Source organism: Chlorocebus sabaeus, chromosome 3 (genome assembly GCF_047675955.1).
Source record: "Chlorocebus sabaeus isolate Y175 chromosome 3, mChlSab1.0.hap1, whole genome shotgun sequence".
Classification (NCBI taxonomy): domain Eukaryota; kingdom Metazoa; phylum Chordata; class Mammalia; order Primates; family Cercopithecidae; genus Chlorocebus; species Chlorocebus sabaeus.
The window spans coordinates 76,713,168-76,734,485 of NC_132906.1; the positions used below are offsets into that span (position 1 = coordinate 76,713,168).

The 21,318-nt window shown below is 35.9% G+C and overlaps 1 protein-coding gene across 1 annotated transcript in view; it reads left to right on the forward strand.

The window, feature by feature from the left end:
* GPR180 (G protein-coupled receptor 180) overlaps positions 1-20,668 on the forward strand; it is a 33,756-nt gene extending 13,088 nt beyond the window's left edge. Inside the window, exons 4-9 of the mRNA XM_007960691.3 lie at positions 5,536-5,716; positions 5,854-5,903; positions 7,469-7,626; positions 10,687-10,878; positions 13,515-13,592; positions 14,583-20,668. Coding sequence (XP_007958882.2) covers positions 5,536-5,716; positions 5,854-5,903; positions 7,469-7,626; positions 10,687-10,878; positions 13,515-13,592; positions 14,583-14,741 — 818 coding nt within the window. The 3' untranslated portion in view covers positions 14,742-20,668. The remainder of the gene's footprint in view (positions 1-5,535; positions 5,717-5,853; positions 5,904-7,468; positions 7,627-10,686; positions 10,879-13,514; positions 13,593-14,582) is intronic.
* The last annotated feature ends 650 nt before the right edge of the window (positions 20,669-21,318 follow it).

The window sequence follows — 21,318 nt, forward strand, 5'->3', positions numbered from 1 at the left end:
CTCGGCCCACTGCAACCTCTGCCTCCCAGGTTCAAGCGATTCTCCCCCCTCAGCCTCCTGAGTAGCTGGGACTACAGGCGCCCACCACTACACCTGTCTAATTTTTGTATTTTTAGTAGAGACGAGGTTTCGCCATGTTGACCAGAACTCCTGACCTCAGGCCAAGGCACTACTGCCTTGGCCTCCCAAAGTGCTGGGATTACAGGCATAAGCCACTGCACGCAGCCTTCCGGTCCTTTTTAACTGTAAGACTTCGTTATTTCACATGACACTTGTTTTTAGGACTGGTCAAGGCTCACTAGGAAGTAATGTTCTGCTGCAGTTGCTGCATGTGCAAACCCTGCTGCCTCTAGTGGAGTCCAGATGAATTAGCACTTCCTCTCCTGCCTTCCAGGCTGTAGCCCTTTGGCTCAAAAGGTGGTTTTATGTATTGAGTGGATCCATGAGACTTTTCTGGATCCTAATATGCTTTTACTTGCCTCCTTATCCAGGCCTCCATTTTTGGTCTTTTTCTTTATCACCAATTTGGCATGTAAACTTTTATCCCAGGCTATAAAGTGATCACATTTGTGCCCTGTGCCATGCTTGGACCACTGAATGCCAGTCATACCTTGCCTTGTCCTGAACCTTGCCTGTATCTTCCAGTGTTTTCCTCAACATCTTGAGTTGTGGCAACCTTTTCTTTATGATCCATACTAACCATTGTGATTCAGTTCTTAGTTCTGACTCCTTCTGACCTACCTTTTCCTGATTTTGTGACTGATTTTGATTTTATGCTTACTCTTGTGTCTAAAAGCTGTCTTATACTACAATGGGTAAGTTACATTGAGTATGTCAGCAACAATATTTAAACAAGGGGCAAAACCTCACTATAATTGTATGTATTTTCATTAAGCATGACATTCTATGCAAGGCTAACCTGTGGGAATTAATCATTAAAAAGTGCTAGAAGTACCCAAAACCATCCAGCCTTGTTTTGTGGCTTCCTCTAAACATCACATCATTTTATTGATTAAAATACCTAAAAGCTTTTGTGAATAACTCTACATTGAAGTATCAACGAGTGGTTCTTAACCTATCGCTGTATGCATCTAGTTTAAGGTTATGAGGTTTAAAACAAAAATTCAGATGTTCACACCCAGAGACTCAGATAGATTTGGTTTGGAGTGGAAGCCAGTTAAAGCTCTAAAGTTGATTCTTATGTACAAAACCACTGATCTAAAAGTCCATATTTCACATTGTTTTAGTAATGTGTTTTAAAATAGAGCCTTAAGAGGGATTCTTCGTACTTTGTAGCCTCAGGTATGGAATTTGTTTACAGGGAAAATCTTCAATTCATTTTAGAAACTTCTGCTAGTTTGTCTAATTATCTCCTCCAAGTAGGAAAAATTGATTTGCTATGCTTTTTACAGAAAATTGATTATTACCACATGTCTCAGAGGTTTGAATTAGAATAACCTGGTGCTAATAGTTGCAATTAATGTTACATGTTATTCTGGTTAAATTTTGTAATTTGTTCTCTTTCAAACCAATTATGTATTTTCTATCTACCAGACTTTGGTTAATCCTCTATTTTGCAGAGTTGGTCTAGATTAAACAAAGAAAGTAAGGCAAGTGTGGTGCCACTTGACAAAGTACTAAATAGGATTATAATACTTTAAGGTAAAATAAAATAAAACTGCTTCTTTAAAATATTAGAATCCTTGTTAACTATGTTTGTACTCTAATTAGAGACCAAGAAGTACCCAGAATCCTGAGAGCCTCTAAAGGCATGTAGACTGGTTTTCACTGGAATAATACTACGGGCTCTGCCACATCTGCCATCTCACTGTTTTTAAAATTCTAGCAGCTGTGTTCATTCTTTAGTGTTATCCCTTTTTTCCTCTATGTCCCAAAAGACAATGGGTTGGATCTTCCATTTAGCTTCAGTAATGTGTTACTGGTAACATGTTGGAATGTTTTTGGCTTAAAGTAACAGAAAACCCTAATGCAAGTGGTGTAGACAGTAATGAAATGAATTATCTTATGCAACAAGAAGTTTTGAGGCTTCTCCAGGGTGGTTTATTTAGCATGTGTCTACCCTGCTGTCCTCAGACTATCAGTGTTCTTAAGCTAGCTGCCTCAAGTTCAAAGTTAGCTGTGGCAGTTCTGAGCATCATGTCTAGATGATTGCAATATTCAGTATCGCTTTTTAGGAGGAAGGAAATTTTTCCCAGAAGCTTCCTATCACATTTCCTTTTTCAGAACTGGGTCATAGCATCATAAGAGAAATGTAAGTTGACATGAAAGAAAGAGGATAAAAGTAGACAAATATATCAAAAGGGTTAGGTTTACCTCCTACTGGTAAGGGTATGGGAATTTCTGATTAATTTAGACTAATCAGGATATATCTTGAGACATTTGAGTGTAGGAGACCACTGGGGCTCTGAGACAAGGATCATGGGTAGGCGGGAATGTCTGTTCCAGATGCTGCCCCAGAACCCAAGGACCGTTTCCCCCTAGGCTCTCCTCCTTTCTTATTTACCATCATTTAGCTGGGGCTGAATTTATTGAAGCTGTCCTCTAAGTTTTCTTGCTACTTTATTTTGCCAATGCTGCTTCCTTTAAGCTTGCCTTATACCTTACACATTCCCTTACAAGTGTTCACCACCTCTTGTACGCTCATTAAGAGTATTTTTCTTCTTTAGTGTATACTTTTTTAGTGTATATTAACTCTTAAGTATAATAAGATTTAGCAATTAGTGCCCACCTGTTTTAAAATTAGGTTTTAATTTCAAAGTGAACAAGCAAAGTGAACACAAATTGAGTTTAATTTCAAAGTGAACAAACAATTTTTGCTTGTGGCAAAACAAAAACTTGGTAGCTGAAGAGAGGGAAAAAACAGACTTTTTTTTTTTTTTTAAGAGGGAGTCTTGCTCTGTACCCTAGGCTGGACATTGTCCCCCCAGTACATTGGCGCCATCTCGGCTCACTTGCAACCTCTGCCTCCCAGGTTCAAGTGATTCTCCTAGCTGGGATTACAGGCATGTGCCACCATGCCTGGCTGATTTTTTTGTATTTTTTTTTTTTTTTTTTTAGTAGAGACGGGGTTTCACCGCGTTAGCCAGGATGGCCTCGATCTTCTGATCTTGTGATCCACCCACCTCAGCCTCCCAAAGTGCTGGGATTACAGGTCTGAGCCATTGCACCTGACCAAAAAACCAGACTTTTTAAAAGAGATGATTTGTTTAAAAGAACATTGAGTGCAGAGCTAGCATTTTATCTTTTAAGTATTTTATGGAAAGGTTCAAGGTAAGAATCATCTAAAATTCAGTGAATAAAGTGTGGGGCATGACCCAGTTCAATTTATTTAATATGTTATGTCAATGAAACAATTTTTGTGTTCATTGTAATGTTAGCTTTTGCTGGAAGATTATTAACTGAATAATCCTAAAACATTTTTTACTGTAACATATATCTTATTTTCCAGAGTCCCTTCCTTCTACATTATTCCAATTCCTCAGTTCCTGTGTTCAATTTGTGTTCACTTTGCCAATTCCTCTGAGGATTTTCTTTTCATCGTAGAGTTGTAACTTGGTGGAGTCGGAAACTTTATCCTATAAGTCAGAAACTTTAAAGATATTCTGTAAAATATTATAAATAAATAAAACTTTAAATTGAATGCCATGTTTAATTCTTTAATATAAAGAAGGAAAGATAAAAACTAAGATTCAAAACACAGGATAGCATAAGGAACTTTACTGTCCCACAGTTGTTATATTTAGCATTTGTATTTTCTGTCTTGTTCCAGTACTATAATAACCCCAGGATTATGTTGCCATTATTTCTAAGGCTAGAGTGCTTTTCTATGTAAGGAGTTTAAAAAGAAAATATGCTATTTTACTTGATCTTCCCTTCCTGAAGTCTAAACATGCTTTTTCACCTGCACTAGAAAAGTTAACTGTCCACATTTATATTCATAGAGCAGGAGAGACACCCAGTGGCAGAAATACTTTTTGCTGTTTTTCCCCCCCTAACCAGGCCAAAAGCATGATTGAGCTACTTATTGATTCTTATGATTTGTGTCTTCTGATTGCTTTTACAAAATTATTTTCCACATATTAGAAATATTTTCTTCTCTGACTGTTAATTGGAGTTTACCCAAATGGGAAACTAGAGCAGGCTTGGTGTTCACCATTTGAATGAAAGTTCATCCATAGACTTAATTAAGACAGCTCTATTCACACCACTGTTAGAGCAGTCTGGTGTTAGATAGAATGTAAAAGTCTTAATATTAGGGACTGTCTTGACATGTAACCAAGTAAATGTTAGCCGTTAAACTGAAAGCTAGCCTGGTGTTTTATTATAAAAATTTTCTGAAATTTCTGAAAAATGGAGACTCAGTCAAAAGATTTCAAGTTAACACAGAAAAAGTGACATTTATAATAAGGTTACATGAAAACTGTACTAAAAAGCTGCTAGTAGGCACTAGAGGCTGCTGTAATGACTGGTTTCATTTTTTATAAAGTCTGCACATTCTTTGTTCTTTGCCAGCCATCTCTCTTTAATCACTTGTAATTTCTACTCCCTCAAAACTTTGGTTTTCATCATGGCTCAGTTTGATTCCTCTGGCCTGTTCCAACATCAGCTCCTTTCAACTTCAATTTCTGTGGCCTCTTTTCTTTCTGCTTTATAGTTTGATCTACTAAGAGATGATTAGCCTAACTTAAAATTGTTATGTTGTTGGCCTGTTGCATTGGTAGCCATTTGGTTAGCTGTTACAATTTTCAGCCAATCCTGGCATGGAGTTGCATGATCTCCACAGGATTTTTATATTTTTATTTTTTGGCAAGAGCTGCAGACAGTTCATCTCAGAAGAGATCTCTGGACATGACAGATATTTTGAAGGTTTGTCCAAATGGAAATTCAGGGTATTGGGACATTCCCGAGCTGTGGTTCTCATGCGTTAGCTGTATCAGAATCATGCTTAGGGCTTACTAAAGCACAGATTACTGGGCTCTAGTCAAGAGTTTCTGATTCAGTAGATCAAAAACTGGATGGAACTCAAGAATTTGCATTTATAACAAGTTTCCTGATGTTGCTGCTGGGCAGGAGACACACTTTGAGATACATTGTCAGGGTATTTTAAACTATTATTGACTGAGCTAATCTATTTCTAAACTTTTTACAAAAGAAATTCACTTTGGGGGTAAAACGTATATTTAACTGAATGCTAAAATCACTATTTTCATTTACTGTTTTCAAATAAAACTGTGATTTTATGATGAGTCTTTGGGTTTCCCAGACCATTATGCTTTCCTACAGATTGACCTTAACTAGTTTGGTTTAATCTGCTTTCTTGTAGTTAAAATTTTGCCCCAAGGCACAAAAACGTTCAAGTTTTAATAGTTTTTTTTTTTCTCTTACAAAGGTGAATGCTATGACTCCAGTTAAAAAACAAGTTCTAGAAATATACTGACAGGGAGATTTGAAAGCAACCCAATACAATAACTGGCTTTGTTTTACTGAAGCAAACTCCCTTTCTTCTCTTCACAGGGTTACATGAGTTCTTTTTCCTCCTAGTCCTAGTGTACTTTGTGATTGCTTGCATTTATGCTCAATCATTGTGGCAGGCTATTAAGAAAGGAGGACCCATGCACATGATTTTAAAGGTTCTGACAACTGCCTTGCTGTTACAAGCTGGTTCAGCTTTAGCTAATTACATTCATTTCTCCAGGTAACTCAAAACCACTAAAACTGTGTTCATCATTACATCTAATTAATCCTAATTAGTCCACCAAAATTATGCTTGCTTTGATTATGAACAATTTTTTTCACATTTGTCGTTTACACTAATCTTCTTCAATTCCTCAGTTACTCCAAAGATGGAATAGGGGTACCATTTATGGGAAGTTTGGCAGAATGTGAGTATCTTTCTGAGCATCTTTAAAACAGCTTTTACACTTGCTATCTGCTTTTTTTTAAAACTATTTCTTGTCATAGTATAAATTTTCTGTCGAAAATTGTTTAGAAATCAGCTTGACTGAGTATAGGATTACAGTTTAAGTTCCCATATGTCCTACTTAGTTTCTTCTTAATAATAGGTAATGTGTACAGCTCCTCATTGTTTTTTTGTTTGTTTGAGGCAGGGTTCTTACTCTGTAGCCCAGGCTGGAGTGCAGTGGTGCAGTCATGGCTCACTGCAGCCTCAAACTCCTAGACTCAGGTGATCCTCCTGCCTCAGCCTTCCCAGTAGCTGGGAGTACAGGCACATACCATCATGCCTGGCTAATTTTTAAATTTCCTTTTCTGTAGATGGGGTCTCACTATGTTGCCCAGGCTGGCCTTATACTCTTGGGCTTAAGGGGTCCATCCGCCTTGGCCTCCCAAAGTCCTGGAATTACAGGCATGAGTCACTACACTCTGCCTCTTCATTGTTTTTAGGCATATTTATATACATTCTCTCATCTTATCCTCAATAGAAGAGTAGGTCTGCATATCCTTATTTTGCAGATAAAGGATCTGGGCTCAGTGATGTGAAACATATTTCCAAATGTCAGTCAGCTATTGAGTGGTAGAGACTAGACTCAGACCTAAATTTTCTTACCTCAAAGCTGAAGGTTTTCTTCCTATTTTAATTCCATTCTCTGTTATACTGACTCTTTTCTATTTCTGACCCAAAGCCTAAAACACATCAAAATACACTATGAAGAAAAGTGATAAGCTTTCTTAAAAAATCATTAAATACTACCTCACAAAATAAATATATATATGGAACTTGAAGCATGTATAGATTTTCATTGTTTTCTTATAGTGTTGACGTGGATACAGGTGGTTTTGATACATCTTTTCTGTTTGAAGTAGCAGGCTTCCCCTGCAGTGTAGGTGATGGCCACCTGGTGGCACATCACTCTAATGTATGGAGCTTCTCATGTGTCTTCAGGATTCTGAAAGTAAAGCCAATGTTTGGATGTTATGGGAGCTATGCATTTCATTGTATTGTTTCTTGTTAATAGTTTTAGAAAATACTCTTTATAGTTCAGCCATCAAAAAAAAAAAAAAAAAACTCAGAAATGAAGGTACTAATATTCTCCACATTGCAGAAATCATATTTAGAATTTAACAAGCAGTGAGTTATAGAGAACAAGATTATGTAGTTAGAAAAGCTAAGAAAAATGGGAAATGAAGAGAGTTAAGGTTGGACTTAATGGACATATGGTATGGGCATATATATGTATTTTTAAATAGTATTGCTGCTGTTTTAACTATTTTTATAAATATATACAAAATTTATGACAATTTTTAAATCTTTAGAATTATTACATGCCAATATCTCTTAATGAATTTCCTTAGCTTCTCTTTGAAAATAGCTGTCTTTTTGTGGTTAAAAAAAAAAAAAAAAAAAAGATGTTCTCATCATAACGCAAAAAGGGCTAAATTTTTTTATATTGTGTAAACTTGGTTGACACTGGTTTTCATGTCCCATTAGTTTTTGACATCGCTTCCCAAATTCAGATGTTATACTTGCTTTTGAGTCTATGCATGGGTTGGACGATAGTCAGAATGAAGAAGTCTCAAAGCAGACCTCTCCAGTGGGATTCTACACCTGCATCCACTGGCATTGCAGTATTCATTGTCATGACACAGGTGAGTGTTGATACTCTGTTTCTGCTTAGTAATCCTCAGAAATGCAAACTGGAGCATACCTCATTTCAGAATTGAAAGCTGGGACCCATGAGGAATTTGTGTCATTTTTTTTTTCTTGAAATGTCTGAGCTTCTACAATTTGTGTCATTTAAAGTATGAATTTAAAGAGCATTAGATCAAATAATCTTAATTATCTGGATGCTACTATATGTGAACTGCAGAATTTAATTATAATTTACCTGAATTGGAGCTTCCTATCAGCTTATTTAAGCACCATATGTTTAATACTAGGTTAGAGTCTTATTTCCTACTTAATAATAACTTTCTTTCATATTTCTCTAGCACATGGTAAGTACTTAACAGTGAATGAGTGATTCAATGGATTTGAGATTTATCCATTGTGAAGAATCTTTAGGATTGGCTACTTTATACATAAAAGAATTCAGGTGATTATCTAAGATTAATTAAAAGGCCAAATATAGACTAAAAAAGAATGGGATCTTGTTTTTGAAAGCAAATGTAAAAACAAAACTGGTCTTTTATAAGGGTCCTGCATGCCTTTTTTTTTTCTTTTCCTCTGTATTAATAGTATTGACATTCTAAGATATCCATATGCCTGTGTTCAATGGATTTGTAAAAATTAAGAAGAAAGGTATAAAAATAAAATTTGTACTAAGTTTTTGATGAGCATTAGCTATAGATGAAAATGAACTATATATACTTAGGCTCTGTAAAGGACATTATAATATAAGTTTAATGCATTAAATAAATTGAAAAATATATTAATGAAGGATGGGGCCAGTGCTTTATTCATCTTTCTATGCCTAGTATTTATTTAATATAGTAGGTTTTGAGTGGAATAGGAGTATTGAATTTACATGAATGATTTGGGTAAGAGACCATATCACAGGTGGTGATATTTAGAAAGGAGATAGTGCCAGGAAAGGGGATGATGAGAAAGAATTGAATTAGAAGAATTGATTAAAATAAGGTTAAGATTCTAACAACTTAATGTTTTTGAGCCAGGACTTACAGAGAGTAGTGTCAATGTCAGGTTAAATTCTCACTTTTTATTTCTTTTTAAAAATTACATTTTTCTTATTTCATTGTAATTTTAATTTACTGTCATAGACAAATATGAGTTGAGAACTAAGATGATATTATACTAGAGTTTACATGAGAATTTATGAAGAATACGTTAAACATAGCTCTGATCTTCAGCAACAACCCAGACAAGGCAGATCAGACAGGCAGTCAGAGGCTATACAAATACATACATATTTTATACAGATCACATATTAGCATATGTATATGAAAACAGGGAAGTTTGAATATGTAAAAATATGAACCATGGGCTGTGGTAGCTCTGTGGTAGCACTTCTGTGTTGCAAAAGTGAAGTTCAGAAATGTAGGTTAGGAAATCAGATGGGAGACTGGGCGCGGTGGCTCACGCCTGTAATCCCAACACTTTGGGAGGCCAAGGTAGGCAGATCACCTGAGGTCAGGAATTTGAGACCAGCCTGGCCAACATGGTGAAACCCCATCTCTACTAAAAATACAAAAACTAGCCGGGCGTGCTGGTGTATGCCTGTGATCCCAGCTACTCAGGAGGCTGAGGCAGGAGAATCAATTGAACTTGGGAGGTGGAGGTTGCAGTGAGCTGAGATTGTGCCACTGCACTCCAGCCTGGGAAACAGAGTGAGACTTTGTCTTAAAAAAAAAAAAAAAGAAATCAGATGGGTATAATTTGGTGGTTTGGAAGAATAACACTTACAGTAACAGAGCATATATTGAGCCCAAGAAGGAATTTCACATGTTATAGTGACAAAGGAGTTTACCTAACAAGAACGGTAGCAGGAGTAAAATTAGTGTAGAGGATGTGAGAAGGAGGAAAACAAGAGGTTGCTGGTAAACCCCATAAAACCTAAAAATTGGATTTGATATTGAGTTTTGATGTATTCTAAAAGTTCTTGGAAGTCACCAAAGACTCAATTCTGAGTGAGGGCTGGCTGAATTGACAAAGGAAAGAAGTGCAGAGAGCTGCAGACGTGTGTTGCAATGGTTAAAATATTAGAGTAAGTTAAGTGATTGATGTTTAGTAAAGATGGAGGCAACATGGACACTAATTTCTTTTGAATAGTAATAAACAGAATAGCTTAATGAGGAACTAGCTGAGCTTTTTACTGTTAGCAACATGGGAGAAAAGGTCAGTAAACAGTGATGAATAACAGTGCCCTGAGGATTTATAGTGAATAATAAAAATATGCTGTCCTTTACCAAGGGATGTTACCATGAAAATTAATAAAGTCTGAAATCAACAATTCTGACTTTTTAATTTCTGAGTTGCACAAAAAACACTGAAATGTTTGAAAGTTACCCTGAGATAGCCAGTTTGAATGCAGAATGGTTTACATTCAATGATGTTGAAGTAAAAAGGAAATGGATTTAGAAGAAAGTTTATTCTTTTAACCTTTTCAGTTTGTTTTCATCCTTAGAGATGATCTTATTTGAATCATGACAACAATAGAATTTTTTTTTTCCCTTTTTTTTCGAGATGGAGTTTCACTCTTATTGCCCAGGCTGGAGTGCAATGGCACGATCTCAGCTGACTACAACCTCCACCTCCTGGGTTCAAGTGATTCTCCTGCCTCAACCTCCTGAGTAGCTGGGATTACAGGCGCCCGCCACCACGCCCAGCTAATTTTTTGTATTTTTAGTAGAGATGGGATTTCATATCCAGGCTGGTCTCAAATTCCTGACCTCAGGTGATCTATCCGCCTTGGCCTCCCAAAGTGCTGGGATTACAGGCGTGAGCCACCACGCCCAGCAGCAATAGAATTTTAAAAAAATCTCTTAACTCTGGTCTTCATAAAAATTCATTTTTTCTAGCTTAGGGTATTAGAGTGATGAAAAGACTGTACTTTATTCATTAACAACCTCTATGGTCTGATAGGAATGTTTATATAACATTTAAAGGGATGCTTATTAAAGAGTTGAAAAAAATATTTAATTAGGTATAATCTTTTTTTTCCTAAACGTAATATTGTTTTTCTTTTGCAGAGTGTTTTGCTACTTTGGGAACAGTTTGAAGATACCAGTCATCATAGCTACCATTCACACCACAACTTAGCAGGGATCCTCCTAATCGTCCTAAGAATTTGCCTAGCATTGTCATTAGGCTGTGGACTCTATCAGATCATCACAGTGGAGAGAAGTACACTCAAAAGGGAGTTCTACATCACATTTGCCAAAGTATGGGTTTGGAAAGAAAATGGTTTATTCTGATTATCCACTTCATTCTGGTTTCTTTGGGAAGTTAATAAACAACTACATGCTAACTTTTATTAAACTTCTGGGCCGAGCACGGTGGCTCACTCCTGTAATCCCAGTGCTTTGGGAGGCCGAGACAGGCGAATCGTTTGAGCCCGCAAGTTGGAAACCAGCCTGGGCAACATAGATCCCATCTCTACAAAAAATTAATATTAGCCAGGCTCTGTGGCGAGCACCTGTTGTCTCAGCTACTCGAGAGGCTGAGATGGGAGGATTGCTTGAGCCTGTGTGTTGAAGGCTTCAGTGAGCCAAGATTGGGCCACTGCACTCCAGCCTGGGTGACAGGGCGAGACCTTGTTTTTTGTTTTTGTTTTTTTTTTTTGTAAAAAAAAAACTATTATGTGACAGATACTACCATAAGTTCTCTATGTGGTTCAACTCATTTAACCTTAGCAACTTATGTGATGTAGGTATTATCCCCATTTTACAAGACCTGTGAGACAGTACTTTCCATATACTCTTTGCAGGTCAGTTTTGCCTGGTTCGTATTTTCATCAATAGGGATTTTGCATTTTTTTCTGTAATATAATTTTAAATTTTTAAAATCAAATATGCTTTGGATTTCTCAACAGTTATTAATTGACTATAATCTGTTATTCTCAGAGTTATACAATGTTTTATAACAAACTGTTAGGAGCTATCCTTCAGCATAAGCAGCTGGAGCCAGGAGGCTGGGTTCATGTTTCAGCCAGCCTCACTCCATCCACATGAGATCCTGTCACTTTATTCCTCCTTTCTTGTCCTTCTTCTGCTAGTGAGATCTAAAAGCAAATTCGGTTTTTTTCTATACAGGAGAAGGGTTAGAGCAGTAACATTATAGAACCCTCCCTCCCTAGAAGGTTTCATTTTTCTGTCAGATTGAGAGAATCCATACCCCTTCATTTTAGCACCTCAAACCAGCATTCTGATCAGACTGATTCTGTTCAGTCAGCCCATCTTGTCCAGAGTTATTGACTGTTATTCTAAGGCAGCTATGGAAGGAGTGCCAGATTCCTGCTTTATTCCTAGTGTTGAGCATTGCAAAGCTGCTGCTGCAGCCCTAGGAACCAACTTCAGGCTTCTGAGCACAAGACAAGAAGATGTCATCCTGCCTTTCAGTTTTTACAGGGACAGTAGTGCTTATTGTTTGATAAGTTAATATATATATTTGAGGTGTTTAGGCATTAAGGTTTTTTATTTTGCTTTTTGTCGTTATTGCTGTTGTTTTTGAGACGGAGTCTCGCTCTGTCGTCCAGGCTGGAGTGCAGTGGTGCCATCTCGGCTCACTGCAAGCTCCACCTCCCGGGTTCATGCCATTCTCCTGCCTCAGCCTCCCAAGTAGCTGGGACTATAGGCGCATGCCGCCATGCCCGGCTAAGTTTTTGTATTTTTAGTAGAGATAGGGTTTCACCTTGTTAGCCAGGATGGTTTCGATCTCCTGACCTTGTGAACCTTCTGCCTTGGCCTCCCAAAGTGCTGGGATTACAGGCGTGAGCCACCATGCCCGGCCTCTTATTTTGCTTTATGCTTAAAGCAGTGCAAATTTTAAAGTATTTTGTGTTTTAATTTAACTTTCTGAATAGGGTCAAACATCCAAAAGTAAGGAGTAGCAAAAAGTTATTCTCACCTCCTCACACAATTGCTGCTATTAGTTCTCAGTTTATCCTTCTAGAGAGTTTTAAGTATATATGCCTATATATATTTCCCTTCATTTTTATACAAATAGTAACATACGAAACATTTTTCTGTATCTTGTTTTTTTCTCCCTATATCTTCAATGTACCAAACATTTCAACAGCTACTATTTACCAACTTATTTTTTTATTTCAAATTTAATTTTGGGAAAGAGAATACATTGCCATGGTTCAAGGAAAAATAGAAAAATATTTGAAAAGTATAAACAGTTACCCATTCTTACCTGCCCAGCTCCCCCGGTTCAAGGAAAAATAGAAAAATATTTGAAAAGTATAAACAGTTACCCATTCTTACCTGCCCAGCTCCCCCGGTTCAAGGAAAAATACAAAAATATTTGAAAAGTATAAACAGTTACCCATTCTTACTTACCCAGCTCCCCCGGTTCAAGGAAAAATAGAAAAATATTTGAAAAGTATAAACAGTTACCCATTCTTACCTGCCCAGCTCCCCGTCCTCTGTTCTACCCCTCAAACAGGTAACAACTATTAATGTTTTTTGTGTATTTTTACAGAATTTCTTTGTGTATCAGCATGCAAATATGAATGTACATTATTTTTCTTTTTACAGGAATATTACACATTTGTGCCTTGCTTTTGTCACTTAATAATTTGTTATATTAATAATTTGTAGTGTATCAAAATGTGTATGCAGCAGATTTATAAACATAAGATTATAAATACTCCAAAAATACTCATTTGGTTAGAAACAAAATATGAATGTCACAGCAACAGTAAATTTATTTCTACATTTTATTACAAGCTCTACTCTAAAGGCCTGTTGAGGTTAATCAGGACCTAAATATGCTAGTAACATTTTTTATATGGTACATTCTGAAAAAAAAAAAATACACAGCTGTACTTATTTCACTTTTTCATTTGTTTCAGGGCTGTATCTTGTGGTTTTTATGCCATCCGGTTCTTGCATGCATTTCTGTCATTTTTAGCGACTACCAAAGAGACAAGGTAAGAAATATACATGATGAAAGTAGTTTTTTTTTAATGAAAATATTGTCTTAATTGGGAGAATATTTAAATAGGAGGGGTCTGTTTATTTTTTAAGACATTTTCTGGGTTATTTAAAACTTCGAAACAAAGTAGTAAACCAGTTAAGTAGATAAATTTGAAGTTTAAAATATTTTTTAAATATTTATAAGCAAAATGGTGAAAATAGCTTTTCTTGATTCTATTTTAGCTTATTTTAGAAACAGCAATAGAGAATTTTAAAATAGAAATTTTGTTTTATAAATTAGATAATTTATAATACATCTTTTAAAAAATGATTAAAATTTTTTTGTTACATAATAGTAAAAATCAAGATTTGTAAAAATCAGTCTAGTTGCTTTAACAGACTACAAACCAGAGTGCTATGCTGAAGTATGATGCATTTTGATTGTGTTGATACCTACCTTCTTAGGTGAATGGCTCCATCGTTTCAAAATAGAGGTCTGCCAGGAGCCCTTTACAAGCAATGCAGTATGTGCCTGAATGCACAAATGTTTATTGAGCCTGAGGTATTTACAAAGGGTGAATAGATAGGACAGTAGTCTACAAAAATAGAGAAGCAACTTGAGAGTTTTTGAAAGGGCTTTTAGAGTACTCTTTAAAGTTCAGGTAGGAGCATGCTTTATTCCTATTACTAAATTAGCTAGGAACCTGATTTTTCTTATTTACTGAAACTCTTGTCTGTAGTGCATACCCTTGGGAGAGAATGGTTTAGCAAGTTATTCTTTTGTGCCTTACTTTTTCATCTACAAAATAACTGTTAAAGGGATTTTTTATCCTTAAACAATTAGAGCATTAGTCAGAAATTTTTTTTGATAAAATGTACCTATGGTAAAGATGAAAGATAGAGTATTGTATTTATATAAAAAGCATATATAGATTCATGAGAAATTGAATATTATTTCTCTGTTTCTGCATGCTGTAAAAGCATTCCTTTCTTTTTCTTTTCAGGTTATTACAATAGGTGTTATCCTTTGCCAGTCTGTTTCCATGGTTATTCTCTACAGACTCTTTCTATCTCACAGTCTATATTGGGAAGTTTCTTCACTTTCTTCAGTAACACTACCACTGACCATATCATCTGGACACAAAAGTCGCCCTCATTTCTGATACTTGATTTTTGTTGAGAGGAAAAGTGAATTGGTTTAAAAGAGTGCAATAAGGATCCAAATACAGTTACTTTTTTTTCATACATTTAGTATGAAAACTTGAACAGCAAAAGCAGAGCACGTTATTTATGTAACTGCATTTAAGCAGTACCAAGACTGAAAAAAAGGTAATAAATGAAATGTTTTGAAATATACTTAAACAACAAACTTTGAAGAAAGTGTTGTTATAAAATGATTGAAGCAATTTCTATATGGAAATAAATGTGAAAAATAACTATATGCTATTTTGGTAAAATATTCACCACTTATAATGCCTCATCTTAATAGTTAACTCAGGTTTAATAGTCTTATAAAAAGTAATCAGTTAAATGATTACTTGCTTATAAATATCTAAACTAGTCCAGTTATGAAATCAGTGTAATACATTGATTTTAAAAACTGCTGCTTTTTATGCTTTAAGGAAATGCATTTCATATTTGAGTTTAAAGGAATTGAAATTACTTCAGGAAATGAATATAAAATATGTTCACAGTTAAATGACTAGGCTTTTGTTTATTTGTGGGTGGAGTTATTCTCCAATTTTTTTCTGCCATTTTTGGCTCTAGTTCAGGTTTTAGCTTGATTAGCAAAGGTTTTTGACAAACAGTTTATGAAAAAATAAAACTTAAATACATTACACGGGTTGTAAAGACAAAGGATTTTAAAATCTGAGCACTTAGGTGAAGGGACAAGCAGGTTTATGTGGTTAAAAAGAAAGAAGGGAAAAGGTACTATGTGATACGGTACTGAAATTTTGATCCCAATAGAATTCATTTCTCTTACATTGAATCCCCAATCATAATTAAGCCGTATACACAGATTAAATTAACAGAAGCATTTCATATAAATGTTGGTTTCAGTCATCAACTACCCGTGAATTCCTGCCCAAGGATACTTAATCAGGATTAAATTTTCTATGAATAATTGAAAAACAAAACACTCACTGGATTTGTTATAATCCGTGTTGGCACTGGATTCTAAGTAGTTGCCATCTTGAATCCTTTGTAATAAAGCCATATTTGTGTGTGTGTGTGATGCCCCAGTATTGAGTATGCTAGCTAAAAAAATATCAAGTGCCTGATTAAAGAATTGCTAAATGGTTGTCGATAATCGCTGTATAAAATGAATATTCCCATTAATAGTCACTGATTGGAAATTATTCTGTTGCTGTTTGTCAAACTGTTCAGGCCTTTTCCTTTCTACTTCTGGCTTATTTTAAAAATATTTTTTATCTACTTACTGTGTGTTTAAGCAAGAAACTGCACTGATCTGGTAGTTAAATTTTTTTATTAAATAGTTAAAATAATGTAGTGCAACTTAAAAATATCTATGGCTTTGTTTTTGTTTTTTCCCTTGTACCTAGTCTCACTGGGAATGACTAGTGTTCTGCCTCACTTTCAGGGCAGAATATGTGTTTGTGACCCAAAGTGACAAAGTTACAAAATTCAGCCTGCTCATTAAATCATGTCTCTTTTAGTTCTTTGTAAATCATTTAGTAAATTAGAGCTACAGGTTAAGACTAGAAAGTCTGAGTTACGTTTTAGGTATACGTGATCGTCTGAGTGGTCATAACCTTTTCTTTTATCATGTCTCCCTAATAACCCCAGCTATTGTCTGTTGTGTTCAGCTGAGATGCAAAAAAGAAATTAAGCAAAAAAGAAAAAGGTGAAGCCTTTTCATAAATTTTGTGAACTTGCCAAAAGGGGAAGGAAAAATCTTTGTGTTATTTCACTCAAAGAACATAAGTAACTGCAATTAACATATATGAAATTTATTACTCTGCTTGCATTTATGAAACTAACCAGTTTTTTAAACTTTAATTCTTAAATTTGTGGTTGGAATTGCTGATAATTTATTTTGTTATTCAAGAGCCATTGTTAAGCGGAGGAAAGTAGTTGTTAATAAATGTATAAAACTGTTCTTGACTAGTAATCAGGGACAAAATTTATAGTTCATAAGTCATGACACAGTATCCCCTCTTTTTCTGAATGTTTACACAGAGATTCATCACTGCAGATTACAGAAGTTAAGTGTATACTGCAACCTCTAATTAAAGATAAAAATCTTTTCTACTTTCCTCTGTCAGATAATGCTTTTTTATGTGTTTTTATGTTTTTTGAAAGAAGATAAATGGTTCATCCAGAGCTTTATTAAGAAGCATTTCTTTTCTTCCCTTAAAAAATAGATGTTTATTTTTATTGATGTGTGTATAATAAGATGGGTGCCTACGGTGATGCATTTTACCAAGCATTTTACCTTGATTATTACTAATCTCTATTGTAATAACCAAACTCCCATTTAACTGAGTATAAGGGAGAATAAATGATTTCTCAAAGGTCACCAAACTATTTAGTTTTTCCATTTTACCTTCGTGATTTAAGGAACACGTATTAGCTGTGTTTTAGTGAGAATGAATTGCTATCCATCATAATTTTTGCTATTGATTTGAATGTTAAAACTAGAATTGTGCTAAAATCAGAACATGAGCTTGAATATCTGTAAGACCTCAGCACACTTCAGTATTTGAACCTGGCTTTTAGCTAGACAGTATTACTAGCAGGAGAGTTAATCTAGGCAGAAGAGCTTGCTTTAGGGTAATTATTTATGATCTCTAGTAAAGTAAGTCACATCTGATGAACATAGGAGATACACAAATCTGAGATCATCTCTAAAATAATGAGACTAGAACCTATCTATCAACATGAACATGGGCTCCTTCAGCATGTTTCTTCTAGGAGACTGCATGTTCTTTGGAATTTGGAAATCTGGAATTATCTGTGAAACATTTTCTTAAATAGCTGTTGTGGTATCAAATCATTGAAGTTGTTTTTTGTTTGTTTTGAGAATTGATATGATTGTTAGAAGTAGCCAGATCTGAAGAGGTAATACCGTTTTTTATTCCAACGTGTATTTGTGAATTGAGACTAAAATAATGAGATTGGTTTTCCTCTGTGATCTGAAAGTAGTGTGGTAGAAGCACCGTAGCTTGATCTCTTGCAATAGCTCTCTATGTAATATTATGACCGCCACACTTGGACAGCCTTCTGCACAGCTCCAGGGGCATCATATGTGTTGTGCTGTAGGAGTGCCATGAAGCCTTTGCGGGGAGGAAAGAAGTGGTCCTGCCCACTAGGGCCATTCTCCACAATGTAGCCAAAACAGTCTCTTAAAAATGCAAATAATCTGGATGATGAGCATACAGAAATTCTTTGTGCTAATCTTATAACTTTTTTGTAAGTTTGAAATTATTTCAAAAAGTTTATACATCATATAAAGCAGATCAAACTACTGCTTCCCTGACAAAAACCCTCCATGTGCCTCTCATTGCACTTAGGAAAAGAAGTCCTTGCTCATTACTATGTTCTGCAAGGCCCATAGGATCTGGTTATCTCTTAATTTGTACCACTCTCACACACATATCCCAGCCTCATTGTCCTTCATCAAAAAAATATCTAGCTTATATCACAGCCTCAGATACTTGGCACTAGCCATCTTCTCTGCCGGGGACATTCTCTTCCAAATCTTGGCATGGTTGGATGGCTGAATCCTCATCCTTCAGGTTCTCAGCTCAGATGTCTTTTAGAGAACTCACATCATCTGTGGTGGATTTATATGGTACAGTTTCGTCAACTGGAGATAGGTTCCGCAGAATTCTCTTCCGTGCATAATTTCAGGACAATGTAGGCCATAAGAAATGTTTGATACAAGATATAGAAGGCAGAAGTAAAGTAGCAGCCAGATCTGGATTCTTTTTATAAGTGGAAGGACCAGACAAGGCACAAGACACTGTTGCGGCTTATCCACATTATTGCTTATCTGTTGGCTCATCTTGGCCTGTGGGACAACAGCCAGGCCCACAGGAACACCAGTTCCTGCTGGAACGCCTCCTTCAGCTTCTCTGGCTCCTGGGCCAGGTGTGCGCTTTTCTCTGACAAAGGGTGCCAGCTTCCGCTGGACAACTCTATCATTCACACTGGAGGATTAGAGGCAGTGAGAGACCTGTATGACTTCCCGTCCATCCTCACAAGTTCCACTCAATTCCCACAGGTTCTACTCATCCTAGCAAGTTCCTTGCTTCCCCCATTTCCCTTGTCTTCCCTTTTCAACTGCCAGACACAAAAGAAACTACCTCCTATAATCGCTATAAAAGTCCCTTATTTTGAATATTAAGATATGTGTATGTGTATTAGATCCTAGTGGTTCTTTTTTGATCCGACCCTGATTAACATGCAATCCTATCTAATGCTATTCCCCCATCCTAGTTCTATCATATTATCCCTTTTTTTGTTTATTGTACTTAGCTGGTTTATCTTTGTCATCTCTCAAGTTAGAATATAAATTTTAAGTGAGTTTGTCTCTATTGTTCATTGCTGTATGCCTAATACTAGGACACTCCCTGGTGCATACTAGATGCTCAAAAATATTTTTGAGTGAATGAATGAAGGCAATGCTGAAAAGTTCCAAATCTGTACTTACCAGTGTAGTATTAATTATATAATAGAAGCTTCTATAGTGACTTCAATAATGCCTTGCCTATTCTTTGTTCAATTGTATGGAATTTGGTAGTGTGTAAAAATCTTGACTAGTCAAGTAGTTGTTATAAAACATCAATTATGAGAGTATTTCTCAAGTTCTCACAGAGGCGGTTTCTCTTTATTTTATGTAGTTCTGTAATAGGACCATGTGTCTGGTTTCTTGGCCTGCCACAACTAGAGGCACTAATTTAAAAGAGAAATTTCTAGTCAGCTAGAGGAGGGAATGTTGACAGTAGTCAGAAGCAGCTGGGAAAAGATAGGAAAACTAGAAATGACAATAACACTCAAATTACAGCAGCCTGGGGTCATTTAGTGTAGGTGAAGGCAAACCCTGTGTTGTGTATCTCAGTAGACTCTTAAGAGATTTGTTGTTCAATATATTCATGACAGTGACTGATCGTAATCAAGAAGATATTAAGTTATAAATTATGTTCAGTAGCCTCAAAGAAGTATGCGAAAACCTTGTAATGTTTTCTTCTTGTTAAACAGGTAATATATACACATTGTACAAAAATCAGAAAGTTGAAAAAGGTGGGAAAAAGAAGTTCTTCTCTCATTCATTTCCCTTCCCTGGATCCAATCTCTGTTACCAGTTATCTTTCTAGAAATGGCCCCATGCACATATAAACATATATGAAACACAAATTATAGCATACCATTCAGACTTTTGCACATTCAGCAATTTATTCTATAGTCCTACCTACAGTTGTCCCATTTTTTTCACCGATTGCCTAGAACTCCATTATATGGATGTACTTTGATTTTTGCAGAGAATCAGTTCTATTACTGCACATTGCTGGTTTCCAGTCTTTTGCTAATACAGACAAGGCTGAAATTAAGACTGTAATCAAGTATTTGCCAAGGCTTCCTCCCCTGCTCCCAAAATGCCTCCACTCCAGGTTCCAGGTCTAGATCCTTGGGATTTTCTAGGTGATAGAAGTATCTTTGTTATTCATAGTAAGCTCTCTGATAGTTATTCTAACAAGATGACTCAGATAGGGGCTGGCCATACCAGAAGACCAACCATCAGATTAGAGGGTTGGAGTTTTGAGTCATATGATATTAGCCCAACATCTGAGGTGGAGAGAGGGGTTAGAGATTGAGTTCAGCTTTGTATAGAGATTGAGTCAATCAATCATGCCTGTAATGAAACCCCGAGAGAAGCTCTGGTCAGTGACACTCAAGTGAACTTCCTGGTCGGCAATACTCTGGTGTGTTCTAGGAGGGTGACATGTCCCTGAGAACACAGAAACTGTATTTGGGATTCTCCTACTCCTTGCTCTATATATGTCTTCTTTTGGCTGTTCTGATCTGTATCCTTTTGCTATAATAAACTATAATTGTATGCATAGCACTTTGCTGAGTTCTGTGAGTTGTTCTATTTAATTATCTAACCTGAAGGTATTGTGGGAACCCCTGAACTTGCAGCCAGTTGGTCAGAAGTAATGATGGCCCTGGGAATGCCCAAAGTTGCTAGTTTCTGAAGTGAGGGCAGTCATGGAGGACTAGGCCCTTAACCTGTGAAGTTTGGCTTAACTTTAGGCAGTTCATGTCACAAGCCATTGCAAATATCCTGATTATCCATGCAAAACAAAAACACTTAACAGAAAATTATCCCTTAACCAGAGAGTACAACGTAATTTTCTGTTAAGTGTTTTTGTTTTCCATGGATTGTACTAGATATCAATCTGATAAATAACTTTTATTCGTTATAGTTTTAATTTGCATTTCTCTTATTAATTTATATGTTTTAAAACCATTTTCTTTTGAGTTCTATGATCTGTTAACATATTTTTCCCACTTTTTTATTGGTTTGGTTGTCTTTTACTTATTGATTTTTTAAAACTCTTTATAACAGAAATTGGTCATTTGTGATATGAGTTTAAACTGTGTTTCTCAATTTGTCGTTTTTCTTTTTTATTTTTTAATGGTATCTTTTTCTTGTAGATTTTTTAATGCAAGTGGAATTATCAGTCTTTTATTTTTTTTCTTCTGTGTTCTACC